At 39.8% G+C, this 19,750-nt stretch overlaps 1 protein-coding gene across 1 annotated transcript; it reads right to left on the bottom strand.

Moving 5' to 3' along the window:
- Positions 1 to 219: 219 nt before the first annotated feature.
- On the bottom strand, positions 220 to 19,664 carry inpp5d (inositol polyphosphate-5-phosphatase D). Its single transcript, XM_014974539.2, has 27 exons — positions 19,303 to 19,664; positions 18,701 to 18,764; positions 12,228 to 12,363; positions 11,978 to 12,119; positions 11,734 to 11,874; positions 11,551 to 11,635; positions 11,387 to 11,464; positions 11,192 to 11,269; positions 10,952 to 11,075; positions 9,904 to 10,010; positions 9,678 to 9,780; positions 9,390 to 9,586; positions 8,465 to 8,582; positions 8,273 to 8,369; positions 8,015 to 8,153; positions 6,922 to 7,030; positions 6,744 to 6,832; positions 6,215 to 6,296; positions 4,696 to 4,785; positions 3,908 to 4,018; positions 3,749 to 3,828; positions 3,584 to 3,671; positions 2,977 to 3,123; positions 2,107 to 2,158; positions 1,816 to 2,016; positions 1,137 to 1,549; positions 220 to 1,062 (listed from the first exon to the last, which is right to left on the bottom strand). The coding sequence occupies exons 1-27, from the start codon at positions 19,440 to 19,442 to the stop codon at positions 1,022 to 1,024; spliced, it is 3,252 nt and encodes a 1,083-aa protein (XP_014830025.2). The 5' UTR covers positions 19,443 to 19,664; the 3' UTR covers positions 220 to 1,021.
- Positions 19,665 to 19,750: the final 86 nt, after the last annotated feature.

Genomic DNA, 19,750 nt, shown 5'->3' with positions numbered 1-19,750 from the left:
CTCAGTGGTCACTAAAATGGCAACTTTTAAAAATTAAAATGGCAACTGTTTCCATGTATGAAAGCAACTTACCAAAAAACACACTCAAGCCGAAACATTTCTAGATGATAGCTGTGACAATATATTTCTTCACAACAAATTTTATGTAAAACTTTTCTAGTTTTATGGACAATCATAATAAGAAAATACATTTGTGACACAAAATACAACAAAGTCAAATGAAACTTTGACAATTGTATTTATTTTTGAATTTATTGTACATCTGAAGAAAAATACTTAATTATTCATGCAATTTAATACTGTGTGGTAAACATTCATTAGCCACAGTATAGTGTAAAAGTTTCTGTTTGTAATTATTTGGAAGGAGTACAGTTTTGTAACCTACAGTGTAACCTACACCAGAAACCCACCCTGAAAATGTAACTTTCTGTAACAACAAATGGAAAGTATGTAGGATGTAGCAAATTCTAACCCTGACCCCTCCAACCAAACATGTACATAAAACCTTAAAAACAAAGAAAACATGCAATTTTCCCTTTCTTGAACCCATTTTTGCTTTGACCACTCTGGGCTACCATAGAAACCTGGCTGTGTATCAGGAAACAAATCTCATTTGTAATGAAAATAAAAACCTTACGCTAATAAAAACATAACTATACACGTTTAATTTCTACTTACAAGTCTCATTCAGTGACATAAACTGGAGCTTTATGGAAAGAGTTTGACACTTTGTTAAGACACTACCATTTTGGGTTGAGAAATGTGATCTGTTAAATTTGAAGCTGCAGCCATCATTCAGTCAACTTAGCTTAGCATAAGACTGGAAAAGGAGCTTAGTTCTAACTATATGCTGTAGAAAAAAGGGGGAATAAGTTTTTTTTGACACTGTAGAAAAATGATAAGCTACTCTGTGATACAAAGTGATGAGAAGAACTGGTCAAAGCTTTGACTTTATATTTAGTTAGTAAAATGCAGGGCAGGAAGCAGTTCTGTCAGTGCTGGACTTATTTGCAGCTTTATCTCAGTTCACTGGACGGCCCGTCTTGGGATGCTCTGAATGCACTGAAATAAGAAAAAAAAATTCATCAGACTGTGTTGATTCAATTGTGCCCTTAAACCTTTAGCGCGTGCCTTACTGTCTTTCTGAGGCGGTAGCGGGCCGGGTCTTGTCGGAGCTCTCTGTTTGCTGGGAAACTCTGATGTGTCTCTGTAATCTCTGGGTTTGGGGGTCTGGGGTTCCGGACGCGACTTAGTGGGCAAAGGAGGCCGATGCGACGCCATGCCTCCCTCCGAGCGGGAGGGAACCACAGGCTTCTTGTGTCCTGGTGGGTGCAAACCTACAGGGGTCTGAGGCTGGGATCTGTTCTCAGAAGAAGTGAAGGAACGGTTACGTGGCACAAGCAAAGGGGGGCGATTAGGGTCTCCATCTATGGTCGGCGTAAGACGGTCCGGCTGGGGATGACCTTGGTCTTTGGCCTGGTTGTGGGATTTGGCCATGGAACCGTACAGTGGGTTGTCCAACATCTCAGACAACTTCTCGTCCTCATTCCTAGAAATGTGCAAGCAGCAGCAGAAATGTTATTGAAAATTAGGAAAAACTGTGAAAATAGCAGCAGAGATGTAAGTATTTGTGGCTTGGCGGGTTTTAAAATATGTTGGAGGTTGAAAATGCATCAATAAAATCCCCAAATCTATTTGACATTCATGCCGAGGATGAATGGATGGAAACCTTTCAGCAGCGCCACATTTTTTAGTTGTGGTTTTTTGGAAAAATGACCGAATATGAAAGTGTATTATTAATATTCAGGCACTTACGTGGTATAATTAATTGTAGTGGGACTTCGTACGCCCACATCGTAACCGGGCTTCTTACACTCTTTACCCCCCTGAACCCCACCAGAGACATTCCTGGGGGTCATGCTGTAACTCCAGCCCCTATCCGACACATTCCCACTTTTGAAAGAAAATCCCATATAATTTGGGTTGGAGATATCATGCGCCGGCGTTACGACGGACCTGTTAACGAGAAGACAACACCGTAAGTTTTAGAGGAATCTTTAAGGGCTGCGTTTTGAGTTTTGGAAAAAAAAAAATAGAGTGTCTTACTTGTCTTTGCCTTTTGAAGGAGCGGCATCGTCTCTTTCGATTTTAATGAAATCTGGAAATGGGAGAAGAACAGGAAGAGTTGATTTCAGAAACCGGGAAGGGATTTAACGAGGGATCACCTGAAGAACATCTCCAGGATTAGAGGACTGATGTCTCAGCGCGATCTAGAGAAACTCATCCATGCGTTTATCTTTAGCCGCATTGATTACTGCAACAGCGTCTTCACAAGTCTGACTAACAAATCAATCAAACAGCTGCAGCTGATCCAGAACGCTGCTGCTGGCGTTCTCACTAAAACCAGGAAGATAGAGCACATAACACCAGTTTTAAAGTCCCTACACTGACTCCCTGTAGCTCAAAGGATAGACTTCAAAATACTGTTAGTTTATAAATCACTGAACGGTTCAGCACCACAATACAATAAAGATCTGTTATTGTTGTATCAACCTTCCAGAGCCCTCAGATCTTCTGGTTCTGGTCTGCTCTGCATCCCCAGAACCAGAACCAAACGAGGAGAAGCAGCATTCAGTTTCTATGCACCACAGATTTGGAACAAACTTCCAGAAAACTGTAAATCAGCTGAAACACTGAGTGCCTTTAAATCTCAACTTAAAACCCACCTGTTTCGAGCTGCTTATGGCTAAATTAGGGTTAGAGTGGGGTTTTGATGTCTTCAATGATTTTAATGTTTATGTCTTTACTTTTCATCTATTTATTAATGTCACATACTGTTTTCTTCTTTAATTATGTAAAGCACCTTGAAATGCCTTGCTGCTGAAATGTGCTATACAAATAAAATTTGATTGATTGATTGATTAATTGATTGATTGATTGATTGATTGAGGGTTGTTTTCCTCCTCCCAGCCTCACCGTATAGCTTCTCAGTGGGCTTGATCTTGGAGGTGCGCAGCTGGATGCCCCCGGTCAGCGTGCCCGTCTTCTCTCCCTGGTGGGTCAGCGTGATCTGGAACTCCCTGTAGCAGAACTGGGCGGCTCGCAGCGCAACGCATCCCTCCCCTTCAGGAAGTAAACACCAGCCGATCGTGAGGTCCTTTAAAATCACACTTAAAAAATCTAAACTTTTTTGTCCATTAGTCTCTTATGAGGTTAAAATTAACCAATTCTTTAGAAAGGAATATTTAAGCTCCGGTGTAATTATAAATTCAAAGACAGCGGATTCAAGGAACCTGCTAAGGCAAACTGACACAGATGAGTGGACAGGCAAAAAATAAAATTTGAGTAAATGTCGCAGTACTTCGACATATTTTTACTCAAGTAAATGTAAAAAGTAGAGGGAAAAAAAGTTTACAATTCCGGCAAAAAACATCTGAAATTTTGAAATTAATCTCAGAAATTCTCTGGAAAAAAACAAAACAAAAACACACATTACATTTTGTTACATCCTTCACAGAGGAGGTGAAGTACGTACAGAAACATTTTGACAATGTCTTCTCCCACCTTGTCCCCTCTCACTTACCGTACGACTCGTCACAATCTGTGGATTTGACGCAGATGAGGATGTGCTGCTCCAGCAGGTAATCGGGGTCGGAAATGATCGGCGTGAGCTTGGAGAGACGGGAATGAGGCAATCAACGATTCAGTTTTAACCATTAAAAAAATAAAATAAAATGCTTCATTTTACCTCGACTTTATTCCCGAACCAAACTTTTATGGAGCCGTCGGATTGTTCCGTGTTGTCTCCTTCTGAGGTCTTCACAGTTTCTGTGGAAGACGTTTGTTTTTGATCAGTTTCTGGATCTTTTAGCTGCGGATTAAACGTGCTGAGTCAGATAAAACGTACTCTCCAAGCAGCTGGAGTGAAACTCGATGAAGAACCTGGTCTTTGACTTCGTCAGCAGGATGGCCACACAGTTCATGATCTGGATCCCACCCTGAGGAGCGCTGTTGGGATCTGAAGAGTCAAAGCAAAGACCAAGGCATCAGACCGCAGGGCGCGGCCATCTTTGATTGACTTAGGCCACATGCGTCAGACTCAAGGCCCTAAAACAGGGAGCTCTTTATAATCCAAAGAGACATGAATGTAATATAACCTTTGTAAAAAAAAAATTCTATTTTAGGAATTTTATTGTCATTTATAAGGAAACACTGTTTTGTTTCTATTTTTAGGTTTTAAAATTAAGAAAAACATAAAACTTTGTAAGAAATAAAAAGGATAGAATCAAATTTTTTTCTGTGGGATGTTGACGTTTGTGGAAAATAATATGAAAAAAAAAAACCCTCAAAGTTTAAAGCCTAAAAACCAAAAATTAGATCTACTAAATGTCTTTTATTGTGTAAATTCAAAGCACAAATGAAGGACAAATCTGTATTCTTGATTACAACTACAAACTATATTTGAAACATCAGTTGGTTTCACATCATTATCAGGCAAAAATATTAAGAGCCATTACTACAGGTTCAAAGAGACTTTACTTTAAAGGGACGTCATTATGTGTTGTCCAGGCACATGGTGCCATTCTATAATACAATCCTCTAAAGACATTGGTGATCTTGATGTGGCCCAAAATGAAAATGAGTCCGACACCCTCCGGCCCACCTCCCCCGCTTTGGGCCAACTGGTTCTCCTACCTTGCTTGGAGACGAACTGCGACGCAACTCCGACTTCAAATGAAGCAAAAACAGGCGAGTGGTCACTGGTCATGATGTCATTAGTGCATCCTGTGAGGACAAAAGGCCCAGTGGGAGTTCTCATCAGATGTTGTGGTCGCATGTCAAACATTCATGAACGAAAGACATAAAACAAAGCAACACAAACAGACTGGTGTTCTCAAGTAATGAAGGCGCAAAAAACAAGTTCAAGGAACTCTAAACAGAGCGTAGTTGTGAAATGGGGATAAAAATGATACATATTTTACTCTGTTTTCATTTTTTCCTGCAAAACAAACAATTAAAAAGTGTGCCACGCATTTGTACTCAGTCTCTGTGAGTCAATGCTTTGCAGAAACAACCAATCACTGCAATTACAGCTGAAGGTCTTTTAACAAAGTGCTCAGTCAGACCGGATGGTGAGCTGCTCAGAGCATCAGTCTTGAACATTTTCAATTGTATTTAGGTCTACACTTTGACTAGGCCATTCTAAACCAGGAAAACTCTGACATAAACCATTACATTGTAGCTCCAGCTGCATTTCTCACTGGATGCTGAATCTTAAGTCTGTTCTTGTGTCCAACAGGTTTTCTTAAAGATTTTCCAACCCCTGCCATAGAGCATGCTGCTGATGTTGCAGTATTTCAGTGTAGAAACAGACAGAGTGTTCAGAGTGTGTTCTGCAATGTAGCTCACTGATTTGTTCTTTAAACGGAAGCTGATAAAAAAAGAAGAAGAAAGAAATGGAGAATTGAAAATTAGTAACACCAGACAGAACCAGGAGCTTCTTATGCTGCAGAATTGTTGCCTCTTTAGTAAAATCTTGGATCTGGAACTGGCATTAATCCTGACTTAACTGTGTTGTAGTTACAAGCCAGAAAACCAGTTCGATTCGGTAAATAAAATGGATAGTTACAAAGCTTGCCGCTACTAGCAACACGAGCAGTGCAGTGTATGTCTCTGCATTTTAAACTGACATCAACATGTTGATTAAACACACACACTTGCGCGGTGCTGTGTGAGCATTAAAACAGAAGTCAAAGTGTGACATTTTTACTGCAAAAGGTTTTAAATTTATGGCAGCCATGTTGGATTTTGTGGTCAGGAGACGTTTATGTCCATTTTTTCCAGGTTGGAACATGAAAATTTTGACTTCTGAGAAAAAAATGGAATTTATAAACTGCACCCACTAGCCCAACACGCAGATTTCTGTCAGTTTTGCAGCTTTTAAAATTTAGTTCTATGTTAAATGGTAGGGGGCAGATACGTTTTTTCTCCTCCTTGTCATTCATGATTTGTCTTAGGTGTTACAAAAACCCTTCATATTTATTACTAAGTGAATGAAATAAAAAAATATAATCAAATGAAAACAAATTGCTATGTTACATTTAATGAAAGGAAACCACTCGCTTAAAATGAAAAACATTTGGAGGTAACGCAACATTCATTTGCTTTTCATAAGAAAAGCTGCGTCATTGGACGACCCAGGATAAATACTCACCATACGCCTGGCACACAACGTGAACTAGAGGATATGACTTCCGCAGGACTCGATCGCACCACGATGGCAAGTTGTATTTCGTCTGCAAATGTAATTTTTTTGTAGTTAATAAAACTGAATTTTATTACAGTTTCCATTGAAAAACTGTAAAAAAATAAAATAAAAAAAAAAGAAGAAGAAGAAGTAACACACAAAAAAAGGTAACATGCTGTCACCTTCCTAAAATAATGGCCTCAGTGATTCCAAAACTGATTTTGGGGGAAAAAAAACTAACAAACAAAAAAAAAATCCCTTTTTTATTGCCAAAAGATGATTTCCATAGAAAATAATAAAAAAAATCATTAGGTAAAAAATGATTTAGGATATTATTGTAGAAAGATGATAATTTTTTGTTTTTGTGTCTGATTTACGGATGTTTTGCCACGTTCAAACAAAGTAACTCCACTCATTTATATTCCAAACATTGTTATTGTTCTGATGGCTCAGTGTTTACAGTGCAGGACAGAAGGAGTAAAGTCAGCCTCCTCACCCCGGTGGCTTTGGCCTTTGTGTAGGCATATTTGTCTCGTGTGTCTCTCTCAAAGCGGTAGGTGGGTGGAAATGTGATTTCCTCCTCCTCTGCAATCAGCAGAAAGATTAGATTTGAGGTTTTAGCGCCGACCCAGCCGCCGCATGCCTGCGACGGGTTTGGACTCAACTGAACTCACCGAAATGCAGGAAGACCTTCCCGTCGTTCCGCTCCATGCTGAGCTGGTCTCTATCGAGGAGGTCGTGGTACTGCTGCTGCTTGATCTTCGTCACAATGTTCTCGGCATCCTGCAAAGGGAAACCGTGCAGTGACTGTTCATGACTTAGTTATTTGTACTGCAGACGCAAATCTTGTTGACATGGAAGAAAAAAAAAATGGAGGTCTGAAAACCAAAGCAATATTTCAAGCTAGATATGAAATCTAAACCTGGTCAAATTGGAGGTTTATTGCTGCAGCCTTCAATTTAAGTTGCACACTTCACTGTAACTAACCATAAAATGCAGAACTAGTGCATTAGGTATGTAAAACAGAGTTTGTGTTGAAGTATTTCCCAACTGTTCTGCTCAAAAACTACTCTGGTCATCTACCGCGAGGTAAGATAGTGACTGTTAACAGCTTCCTACGCGAACCCCCACCGCCGAAAAGACGAAGTCATCCCTTGCAAGTTGTGCGGCAAATGTCAGCGAACTGAAGCAACCTTCTGCCAACCTATGGAGAGACTGATAAGGTCATCACTGCTGCTAAAAGTGGTTCAGCGAGACACTGAGTCACCATGCAGACACCTTCACTCAGCTGGACTGCACAGTCATGATGACTCTGTGTAATATGACATGCAGCTATTCATTGGAGGTTGCATTAAAGTCACTGGGGGAACCAATAAGCTCTCCAGGACAGGCTGATGAATACAAACTGAGAACTGAAAGATGTACAAGCAGCTCATCTAAACTTTTTTTTTTTTTTGCAGTACCACAAATCTCACACTGAAACTTTAATTTTGAAAAAAACTAAAATGAAATTGAAGTCACAGTTCCCAGTGTCCTCTAACAGTCCCATTAAAATAAGCCACATGTGTCAACATACAGAGAAGCTGCAGGCTGGAGCACTGGAGAAAGACCAGACACTCTGGAGAGATCATCCCAGGAGGAATGGTGAAACGTCTCTCTCTCTGTTTCCTCCAACATCTTAAGCTTTTCTACGCATCATCATCATTCCAACTACTTTGTCCAACTCTTGGACATGATGAGCCATCAAACACGACCAGGGAAACCTACTGAAGACGGCAGGTCAACACGATAGTTTAAGTCTCCCAGCCAGATGAGGTGCGTGAAGCGATGCGTGATGTCGAACGGATTCAGCTTTTTGTCGCCCAGGTTCAGAAATCGCAGGATGCTGACGTAGTTCTGATTCCGTCTGCAGACAAAGAAAGTCCACTGTGACCCGCTCAAGATTAAGAAATCCTTTTGACTACAGAGTCAAAGTTCGTGTCTATCGAAGACGTCTGATTTCAAACTCCATGACACCGATCTCACCTGAGCTTCTTCTCACTCCCAGAGGTCAGGTGGCTGTTGACAAATCCGAAGGATGTGCCGTTGAACATGAAGGACACTCCCACCGCTCCTTTGTTTCCTGTAAACAAGCCGCATGTTACAGACTAGACTCTGTCTTTACGTCGGCCTTTATGACGGGCGATCGGCGCCTCGCGGAGACGTGGAAACGCTCACCCAAAGTGTTGGCAATGCCTGTCTTCACGCTGTCTGAAAACACGTGGGAGATCCTGTTTTCATGCTCAGGCTTGGCCAGGACGATGATCCGAATGTTCCACAGAGTGTGAATCGCCACCTGAGAGACGGAAATCTGTTACTGCTTTTCACCAGAAATTCTGTCTTTCCTTTTTTCTTTTCTATGAGAAAAGCTTTGGATATTGCTTTAAAACCTAACTCTGCTTTAAACATCTCCACAACTTTCTCTCTGACCTGCCGGCTGAGTTCCTGTGAAGCTTTTTCTACACTAATATTCTCTACTTAGCTTGGAGGCAGCTGCTTTTAAACTGTCATTAAATTACACACAGTTGGATTATATTTTATATATTTTTTTAACTTTAGAAAGGACATAAAAGTTGTTTGTGCATCCTTAAAAACTTTTAAATTCAAGTATCTAAAAATAAGGCCTTAAAATGTCTTAAATTTGTATAAAACAGTTAACTTGGCCTTAAATTTGTTACCAGCTCATATGGGTTACCTGTTGCTAACCCATATGAGGCTGTGCAAAGATAGACTTTTAAGCCAGGCCCAACGGGGGGTTTGAGATGGTTGATTGTAATGCAGCAGGATCCCCCAAGCATCCACTGTATTTGTAGTTTTTCGTCTCTTAAATATCACTCACTGTGGAACTGAAAAAGTCTTAAATTTGACTTGCTGAAACTTATTGATATTCTAAATTTAGATTTTATCATTAGAGTAAATGTAAACGACACAATTTTCACATTTTTTAAAATTATTTTTCCATTACCCAACCTTGTGTTGGTCAAGGAGCAACTCAATAAAACACGCTGCAGTTTGTGGCTGTAGCGTAACAGAAATGTGGGAAAAAAACAACAGTGGTACACATAAGAAAGGGGTGTGAATACTTTTCCACCGTGACACTCACCTGCTTGAAGCTGATGTTTGTGATTTTCCTCAGGGCGTTCTTCACCGTGTCCGACCACTCCCTCTCGCCCAGCGGATCCTCCTGGGTCCCGATGACGTACACGTCGTGTGGAATGTGGTCCGCCGTGTCGTCCCGCGTTTTCCCCAGGCCCTTACAGTGAAACCACGAGTCGATATTGGGAGGAGGACCGGCGTTTCCTGTGGGTTTAGGGGGTCGTCGTTCACGTTAGCATTTCGACGTCCGGCTAAATTTGGAATTGGTCGCCACACGTGGAGAAGCGTTCCTTACCCATATTCCAGGTGCCAACAAACACCGTGATCATGTCCGGCTCCGGCTTTTCCGAGTGCTTGTTCTTCATCTGCTGAAGCAGCTGACAAAAGCCTTCTCTTTTCTTTAAGCAATCGGGACAAAAAACGGAGAGAAAAAAGTCTGAAAGTGAGCAAACGATGGAGGACAGTGGCTGTTTCAGTGTTTTCTCATAGAACAGCAGCAGAAAGTTCTCGGATGGACTCACCTTTGTGTCGTCAAACACAAACTCTTTACGCAGAATCTTCTCTTTCTCCGTCTCCACCACGATGATGAGCTTAGTATGCATTTTCTGGGATTTTACCAGCTGTAGGACTGAAGAACGTGAAAACGATTAAAATTAAAGCTGACAAAGCTGTAAAAATACTGAACAGAAACCACAAAGTTTGTTGTTTCAATGACATATAAAAATACGCTCCTCTGACAGGAGGTTCTCCATCTGCCCACCCTGTTCCCTCTAGACGACATCTAAAAATCCATAGAGATGTTCTTAAATCTTTTTTATTTGAAAGGGAACATATCTTGGTTTTAACGAGATATCGATCTTGTTCTAACAACTTTTTTTTTTTTTATCGACTTAGATCCAGAAAGTTTTCTAGTCTTGACGGGTTTTGCGCTTCGCTAAAATGAGAAAACATTTTCACATTTTTCCTGTGAACGTAGCTCAAACGCAGCGTAAAAATGAAGTTATGCGGGACGTCCTGGCGGGGAGTTGGCATATGAACACTTGTTGTTAGAGGATTTTGTTGTGTCTCGAGGTTAGATCATGACTCCTCCAAGGATTTAAATATTCAAGATTAAAAATGTAAAACGCTGGGTTTCAGCTCTCCAACACATTCACAGAAACAGGTTTTATCTCTACATTTATACTTTTGTTTTCTATACGGTTGTGAAATAAGTTCAGTCTCTTAATCAAAATGACAGACTGGCATCAATTTAAAACAAATAAATGTTTATTTTACTATTCCAGCGGACAGTAAAGGCTCCTTTCCCACCAGTAGATTAGAAAGTTGAGAATCATTAAGGGTTTGTTTTCAGCTGTGAAGATGGTGGAGTTATAATCTTTCATAAACCTAAAGAAGATCCAAACTAAAATAGACCAAATGCAAACTGAAAGGGAAAGTAAAAACTGCTGTCACTTTTTGGGGGATTTTTTTTTTAAAGTTATTGGTTAGGCAGAGCTACATTATCTAGACTTAAATATAAAGTTCAGATGATATATTAAAACAACTGAACCCAGAGAGGGTGAACCTTACTTTTATTGTGAACAAAGTATTTATCTTCCGGTCCGTCTTTGGACTTCTTGAAGAAGAGTTTCCCGCTTTCGACGTCCACCTTCAGAACCATCTTTGTTGAAATGCCGAGCGACTCTTGCTTTACCTGCCAGTCAAGAAGGAATCGTATCAAATAAAACCACAGACCTGCATAAGTTTTATTCTGTTTCTTTTTATCAATGACGTTTAATGTAAGAAAAAAAAAAACTGAAGGGGAAGCACCTCAAACGAAACAATCGGTATAAGAGATTTCCGGTGGCCTCCATCATAGCCGACGGCCTCGAAAACAGAACTTTTGGCCTGAAAAGTGAAAGAAGAAGTGCTTTTTTTCCCCTCTCTCTCACCGACAGACGTCATACGGGTAATCTCCCAGGAAATGAGGAGAAAAGTGACCAGCATGTGTGCAGCTGCCCATACCTTGTCCTCTATGGAGTAGAGCAGTTTGGTGAGTTGCTCCAGCCTGTAGCTTATAGATTGTCCCGAATCTACAAGAATCTGGAGAAAAATGCAGCATGAGATCAGGTTTCTTTTTGTTTTGCGTCTGTGTGAGAGTAATGCTAAGGATCAAGATGGCCACCAACCTGTTTAGGCCCAATGCCCGGGGACAGCTGCTGGTCCAGCGCTCTGTGGAAGATCTCGAGAGCAGGGAGGACTCGAGAGATCTCACTGGCTCAGAGGAACAAAAAGAAGTCAGAATGGTCAGATTAAATCTCTCTATTCTAAAAAAAAATTAAAAAATCTGACGTCCTGAGTGGCAAACGCACCAGTTTAGATTTTTGCACACAGCCGTGATGAGCTTCTTGAGGCCAGGCAGGTTGGGGTTTCCATTTTGCACCTGCTCCGCGTCCAGGCAGATGGACGTCCTGAAGTACTCCTGGACAGCCATCTGGTGTTCCTCTGACAGCCTGGAAGCACCAATGAAAACTCAAACACTGCAGCAACATCCGCAGCTACTGGAGTTACAAATCAGCGACATGTAGCTGTGAATTTTATTCTTTTTCTCCGTACGCTGACAGGTCCATGTGCTGCAGCCTCATCAGGTACATGTCCGACAGGGACTTGGTGGCCTGCTCAGACGTCTTGGTTTCACTTTCTTTGGCGTCGGCCAGAAAGTTCCTGGGTGGAAGCTGTGGAGGAAGACTGTTGGATTCTGGGACACAAACCACAGAGATGGGAGGTGTGAGAGTTGGCTGAGGTTGCAGCATGTTAGTTTTTTTTTTCTTTTCCTTTTTTGAAGTGGGGTGGAGGGCGAACTGACCTTGCTCTTCTTCTGCCTCCTCCTCCCTCTGGACCGGGTACTGCAGGTGTGTGACCAGGCCCATGTTGGGGTTGTAGTACGCCTCCACCAGCTCAGGCAGCATCGGGAAGAACCGGATAGGAACGCCTTCAGAGGCCTGCAGTAAAAAAAAAAAAAAAATAGTTCCGCAGAAAATCGCAATTCTATGACAGCGTATCTGAGCTGCTGTGGATAAAAATAAAAGATAAAGGAGATAGGAGTTCATTTTCACAACAACAACAACAAAAGTCAACGATTTTTAGATTAATCTCTGAAATTTTCTAGAAAAAAAAAAAGACTTGGAAATTTTCTGAGTTTCAAAAGTTGAAACTTTTCTACCCTCTTAAGACCAACCTGTCGGCGCCGACAGGATTCCGCATGTGTAATTCCCATTACCGTAATTTATGAACAGTTCAACATATCAAAAAAATTCCAAAAGTGCAGAAAAGCTGAGACATTGCGCTTTCAGGGCATATATGATATATTACGGTAGCCACCCGGGAAAGTTTGATATGAGCTTGACCAATCACAAGAAAGATTCTCCGTTGTGTCATATTTGTCACCCAACCTACTTTGTATCGTAACTCCTGAATGGTTGGTCGCATTCAAAAAATTCAAAAAGTATTAGAAAGTGCATAAAATAAGCTTTCCAACGGTGTATCACATGTGCATGTTGCAGCAGATATTAGAGTAAATATTTTCGTTACGGAATGTCCCTGCGGAGCTCCGTGTTGTATCAGCGGAGTAGCGGTGCGAGAGAGAGAGAAAACGGCAGAGGACGAGTTGAAATCGGATAAAATTATGGAAATGTCTAAAAGAAAATCAACCAGACTGATAAAGGGACCCAGAAGACTGATGTCTGAAGGCAGTGAACATGAGAGACATATAACCAGCTTATGTAAAATATTTGTACAAGCTAACGTTAGTCATATGAATGCTGCACAGCTATTGGCTAACTGTTAGCTCCATCTTGATTCCTGCATAATTTGTGCAATAATTATTTATTATGCTGAAAATAAAATCGTGGTCTTCCAAAAATAATGTCCTAAGTAATATTTTTACCTAAAGTGATTTTGGCAAAATGGAAAAAAATAAAAATCACCAACACTTTTTTTTCTGCCAAAAGATGAATTGTGAAAACAACAACAAATCAGCCAAGTGAGGGATTGGTGACCTGTCCAGTGTGTCCCCTGCCTCTTGCTCCTGACCACTGGAGAAGGATACCAGGACCCTTTCAACCTGAAGTCTGATAGATAAAGTATGAATGGATCAAGAGTGAGATTCTGTCTGCAGCTGGAGAGGAACTGCTTTAGAGCCTACCACAAAAAATGAAAACGCCTGAAATAATTTAATAAAAAACAGGCATAAAAACTTGTAAATTGGAGGCCAGGCTTCACAGTTTTCTCTGCATTTATGTAATATAGTTGAAAGTTGAAATTGTTCATCTGAAATTGTTTGCCCCTGTAATCAGAAAGTTTTTGTTCAGTAATAAACCTGAAAATTTCAATTCCGATTTTTGTTTTTTTGTCTTTAAACTGTTTATTCTCAATTTTTAATAGACAGAAATGTTAAATAACTATTGAATACTGGAAGCTGAGGTTGTTCTGGAAAAAAGAGCAAAAATTCAGACTCATTGCACATTTTTTGAGAATTTTACAGCCATAAAATCAGAAAAATACCAGGCGCCCCAGTTACAATTATGGTCTTAAGAGGGTTAATTAATCCATCATCTGACAATAAAAGAAATAAGGACAAAAACAGACAAATGGCACAGCTGCAAAGCTAACAAAGTTTGTATCATTCAAAGGTCCTTTTGACAATGACACAAACTTGTTCCACCAGTGCAGATGGTTCAGGAAGATGGAGACTCTTTTTTTAACGAATTTTCACAAATTAAAGTCAAAATGTTACATACAGCAAAGTATTCATTTCTTAAAAATCAGTCTTTCTGCTTTCCGTTTAATGTCATAGTGGTTAAGGACCACACATTGACTTACACTCTAACACAAATTTAATTTACATCGTTAAATGTTTTTCAAATAAATATGACCAAAGTCAAATCTTCTTCAGTTTTATTCACAATAAATACGTAAAGTGGTTGACTTTCTTTCAACAAAGAAAACACAAAAAATAAAAATAAAAAATAAAAATTCTTTGCTTAATAAAAATATTTCCAGTTTTATTTTCCAGCTCGCGAGCGCTCTTGAATTGACGGTTTTGGCCCACGTTAGAAAAAGTTTGTACACCCCAAACCCCAGACAAGAAAAGCTTGCCTTTTTATGAAAGTGCGGCTAGAGACTGAAACAGAAAAAAAACAACTATGTTTACAAACCGCTTTATGCGGCGAGAAAAACTGAAACCACACGGCGCTGCATCTCCACACTGAAACACGACGGTAGGAGTATCATGCTGTGGTTCTGACTCACCGGGGCTGCACTCACATTCATTCCAGGTGAAGATTTTCACAGTGACGCTGAGATGCTTTTCACTTCTCCGGTATTTGCGGCGTAATTACTTGTAAAAGCTCAAAAAATGTAAATTCTTTTGCAGGGCAATGGAGTTCGACACCGCTTCTTTCGTTCGTCTAAGTCATTTTCATTAGTCAAATGTAATTCGTTCAGAGAAAGTGGGTGAAAGTTGAGCTACATTTGATAAACTCGCGCCAGAAGATGCAAAACACGGGTTGACGTTCGTCTCGGAAGGAAAGCAGAGCAGAGATTGTAGGTTCAGATTTGGAGCCTCTGACTGAGCTAAACTGAGTTCACAGCTAATCTGAAATAAACCGAAAACAGCTCAAATATTCCCACTTGTCAAAACACACGCTAATCCAACTTTAAGCTCATTGATTTCTTTCTAGTGTCCAAACATTTTGTGTGTCACGTGGGTCAAAATCGTCCAATCAAAACCTACCGGGAAAAAAACTGTATACTTCTTTTTTTCAAACAAAAAGCACAGAAAAAGGCTTTCAGATTGCTTTTTTTTTTTTTTTTTTTAAAGAAAATTAGACAAAATCTAATATAATCAATTCTCAGTGCCTGAGTCACTCTTTTTTTGAAAACACTTCATGTTTGGCTTAATCAATTAATTATATGCACATCTGGATCCACCAAAGTCTGTTTTTGAGTGAAAATCTGTGGCTGGATGTGGTCCATTTAAAAAAAAATAAAATAGAAACAGAAAGCAAAAATCGTGGTTAAAGTAGATGTGTTTTACGTCATATTTTCCATGGTCCATGTTGCCTTAGTTAATAATGAAAATTCTCTATAAGCATCAACCGTCTGAGAGTACCAAATTTGTGTCACTCTTAATTTGCACAAAATGAGTCCAGCAGGTGCAAACAGACCCCAGACTGCATTTTGGACACCTGTGAACTCCTGCAAGAGGAATTCAAATCCTTTCTTCTTTGAAACATCTCATATTCAAGCAGCTCAGTTTTTTAGAAAAAACTTCTTAGGTCTATTGTAATGTTTAGGCCTAAAATGACCTTTTGATCCTTTTAATTAGGCAACATTACAGCTAATTTTTAAGTCTTAGAATATGCAGCAGGTCCTAATTAGAGGAACTGATTCATCTTAGGAAATTGGCAACGATGAAAAAATATAGAACAGATGTTGAATTCATTCTGGTCACAGAGGAAAGGCTAAATCTCCTAATTTTAGCTCAAACGTGGCTGTGATTTTTTTTAATGACTGAATTTAATTTTAGTCTATTTAGAACTTTAAAATTCATGACTAAAAATGACCTTGATGAAGCGCAACCAACTGAGTTGCTTCATCAGCCTGTTTTCTGAAGAAAGCTGTAACCACAGCATGATGCTGCCATAACCAGTTTTTCTTTTTCATTTTTGTAGGCCAATGTGTTGGGCCTCCTGCCGCGAAGGACCAAACTACACACCGAGGACAAAGAGTCTGGTAAAAAATAAATAAATAAATAAATAAAACCCCCTCTAAATCCCAGAATGTGAAACATTATGGTAATGCTAAAATAAACTAGCTAGTATTTTGCTGTGCTAACAACAGATCTTTTCCCGCTCGTGCTGCAGGCGGCGCTCATAAATAATTCATATTGTTATTAACGGAGGTTAAAAATGAGACTTACAAGGTCTGATAAAATAGGGACAAGGAGCTTGCTTCTTTATTTCCGTCTGAAGTTGCCATCTTGCGAGTGTACATCCATTTTAAACCGCCATATTGGTTGTCCAAAATTAAAATTAAATCCATCACTTCTTTGACTGCTTAATTAGAAATCAATTTTCCAAAAGGTTATTGGTTTCTAATCCAGGAAATTATTTAATAATAAAATAACTAAGGGGTGCTGTGGTAGCTCAGGGGCAAAGCACAGCCCATGTATTGAGGCCTTAGTCCTCATGCTGGTGGTTGCAGATTCGATTCCCAGCCTGGTGACATTTGCTGCATGTCTTCCCCCTCTCTCATAACGCTCTTTCCTGTTGAACTACTTTCAAATAAAGGCCACTAGAGCCAACAAAACCTTTTAAAAAATAATATTTTTGTCTTTGCTTCTGCCTTGCATTGTGAACTGGTTGTTGTGAACACATACCAGTTGTGTCCTTAATGTAGTATTAAACTAATTTAATTTATATAATATATATATATATATGTTTGCCAAATAAAATTACCAATTTTTTTTAAATGATTGAATTTAACAACAATACTGATTGATCATCTATGCCATATCGTTCGCTGCCGTTCTAAAATGCTGAAGTCCTTTACACCTGTGGATGACATCATGTTTTCCTCCGGTTTACAGCTCAGATTTATGGTAAAGGTAGGAAACATCAAGCCAATAAATATTATGAGCACAATGAAGTTTTGCTTTCCTTCAGGCCCTGATAACTTAACTCTACTTTCCATCTCTTCCAACAGTCCATTCTAAGTCACCACTTCATTTAAACTCACGTTCCCAAAACATCTAGGATGTGCTGACCTGGTCAGTAGAGAATGAATACCAGAGATTGGTTATGTATTTACGCACCGGACGCCAGGATTCCTCACACAGAACATTCACTGATTTATGAATTAATTTGTAGCCTTCAGGTCTGTCAGGTTTTTGACATGGTATACTAAAGTGTATTGATGAGTTGTACATATAAATGAGCAAATGTTTGTCTAAAGTCATTTACATTCTGCACAACCTCTACTGTTCATGTTGACATGGTGGAAATCAACCTCTGGGACAAATCCTGACTGATTCTTGACTTGTTAGTCCTTGAAACTGATTATCATTAGTTTGTGCCTATCCACCTGATTTGACTATGTTAGAAGAAATTTCTTGAAAGGTGCTTTATTTTGTTTCTTAATCAAGTAAAAGTATTTTTGACAGTATGGAGAAAAAAAATCCACTCCCTTTAACTATAACGCTTCCATTTCGGCACATCACAGGTCTTAAAGATTTCATATTTTCTTGTCCCGTCAAACAATTTTCCAAATTTCCCAAACAATAAGAGGGACGATTCATTGGCGTAATTATACTCTGCATGTCTTTGCTGCTGTCTCCTTTTCTCACTCCCAACCACCTGCTGCCAATGTTGAGCAAGCTCTGCACTGGCGGGAACAGGACTCTGTAGAGCTCTCTGATTCTCTTGCTGCTGAAAGGTTATCTTTGGATAACCTCCGGAGGTGATCATGATGATTTTATGATTTTTCTTTACAGCTGACCATTCAGAGCTCAAGAGCTGGGAAGTGTGATCTTTAGCTTTACTCGTAAGGAAACGGCTCAGTTTGAGATGTTAGCATGGTCATTAAAATCTGGAGATATAACACCTTCCCACATATTCATGCGGAGGCGTGGGTGGGTTTTTTTTTAGGCTTTAGTGATTTTTGTTATTTTAGAATAATAATAAAAAGAGGAAATGCTAAAATTATTAGCCTACATGCATATTGTCACTTTCCTAAAAATAATGGCTTAGGTCATGTTTTTTGCCAAAAGTGGTGTTTTTTTCCTAGAACATCTTTTGGCAAAAAAGAGGAGCTGATTTTATTTTATTTTATTTCATTTTATTTTATTTTATTTTATTTTATTACCAGAATCATTTTGACTAAAAAATTACTTCTTTTTTTAGGAAGATGTGCTACTTTGAAGAGCTAATCATGCTGCTGTTCAGTTTGATCACTATGATCAACTGGAATGTTTGTGTGATTGAACCGTAATGTTTTTTTTTTCTTCTTCTTTTTTTGCGTAAGGCACCTTGAGACGACATTTGTTGTGATTTGGCTCCTCATGGATGAACTGAATGGAAGTGAATGTAAAACTACCCCATGTTGAATATTGTATTTTTTATTATTAACTGTAGATTTCAACCTAAACACAATCTACTGACGTTTCACCGTCACAACTGGACGCCAGGCCTCGATTTTAACAAACATCAAAACGACCAAAATAACTCCTGCAACCTTCAGACAAAAATACCTGTGGCTCGCTTTGAACCGTCTACCCACCTGAACAGAGAGCTGCTTGTCGTCGTTAGGCAGGATCCTGTACGTGTACACGCAGTTCTGGTATCTGTGGTCAGCAATGAAATGCAAATATCTGTCATCGGGATGGGACACGTACAACATGATGCACTATTACCAAAAAAAAATAATAATAATAACACAAAAGAGTATTGGTGCAATGAGGATGCAATCGGAACAGGTTGGGTGGCATTTTATATTTAAGGTTCAAAAAGTGAAAGAAGATGGTGCAGAGGGCAAAGGGCGGTGCTGCATGGCAGTAAAGAATGCAAATAAAGGGGAACTAGTTTTATGTTGCGGTGTGTGTGTGTGTGTGTGTGTGTGTGTGTGTGTGTGCGTGTGCATGAGAGTGAGTGTGTGTATGTAAGAGATGTGACGCGAAACAGCGTAGAACAGCAGGGGAATTTTAACTTATAATCTTGTTGCTTTGGCGATGGAATCACAAGACAAATGATGTTAACAGTTTGGTAACTTTTAGTCTGACAGGACCAAGAACCTGGAAGTCTTGTTGGGACGACTTTATCAGGAGCGGCGTCTTTAAATCAACTTCCACTTCCATTCAGAGCCATTAAACAAAGGTAACTTACAAAACGCAGAGGGCGTACGCTCCCTGGACCGACTCGCTGTCCCGGATAAGGAAGCTTCCATCTCTCGCTGCTTTGGAGAGCAGATCCTCAGCTTTGGATCGCGTTATATTGTCATGGTACCAAGGCTGGTGACTTGGCATCCTGTTTTGTACAGCCCAAGAGCCTGAGCTCAAGTGATTTGCATCTGCTGTCAAAATCAAAATAATAAAAAAACCCTAAGCAAAATCCTTATGGCTGTTTTGGATCTCAGCTCTTCTGCTTGGCTGTTCTCATCTTTGCACAGTCCGTTCTACCTCTTCATCATTCTGTGGCTCTTCAGGCTGTAAAAGGAAGCTGCTCCTAGCTCTGCTCTACTCTGAACTTCCTCATTTGAGAAGTTGCAAAGAGGAGGGCCTTTTGGTGCCGTATGCCGGATCCCCAGCGCTGTAAAATGGAAATACAGGCGTTT

Source organism: Poecilia mexicana, unplaced genomic scaffold, assembly GCF_051168715.1.
Source record: "Poecilia mexicana isolate PSO_F unplaced genomic scaffold, ASM5116871v1 scaffold_4, whole genome shotgun sequence".
NCBI classification, from domain to species: Eukaryota; Metazoa; Chordata; class Actinopteri; order Cyprinodontiformes; family Poeciliidae; genus Poecilia; species Poecilia mexicana.
The sequence above is the reverse complement of the archived record's forward strand: the minus strand, read 5'-3'. Positions and strand labels throughout refer to the sequence as shown.

Bases quoted from the DNA above. Each gene is read 5' to 3' on its own strand.
- inpp5d (XM_014974539.2), bottom strand. From the start codon at position 19,442: ATGCCAAGTCACCAGCCTTGGTACCATGACAATATAACGCGATCCAAA. The intron at 8,370-8,464 runs GTGAGCGTTTCC...GCTTGTTTACAG, and splicing joins AGGCATTGCCAACACTTTGG to GAAACAAAGGAGCGGTGGGA. The intron at 8,154-8,272 runs GTGAGATCGGTG...CTTTGTCTGCAG, and splicing joins GGGAGTGAGAAGAAGCTCAG to ACGGAATCAGAACTACGTCA.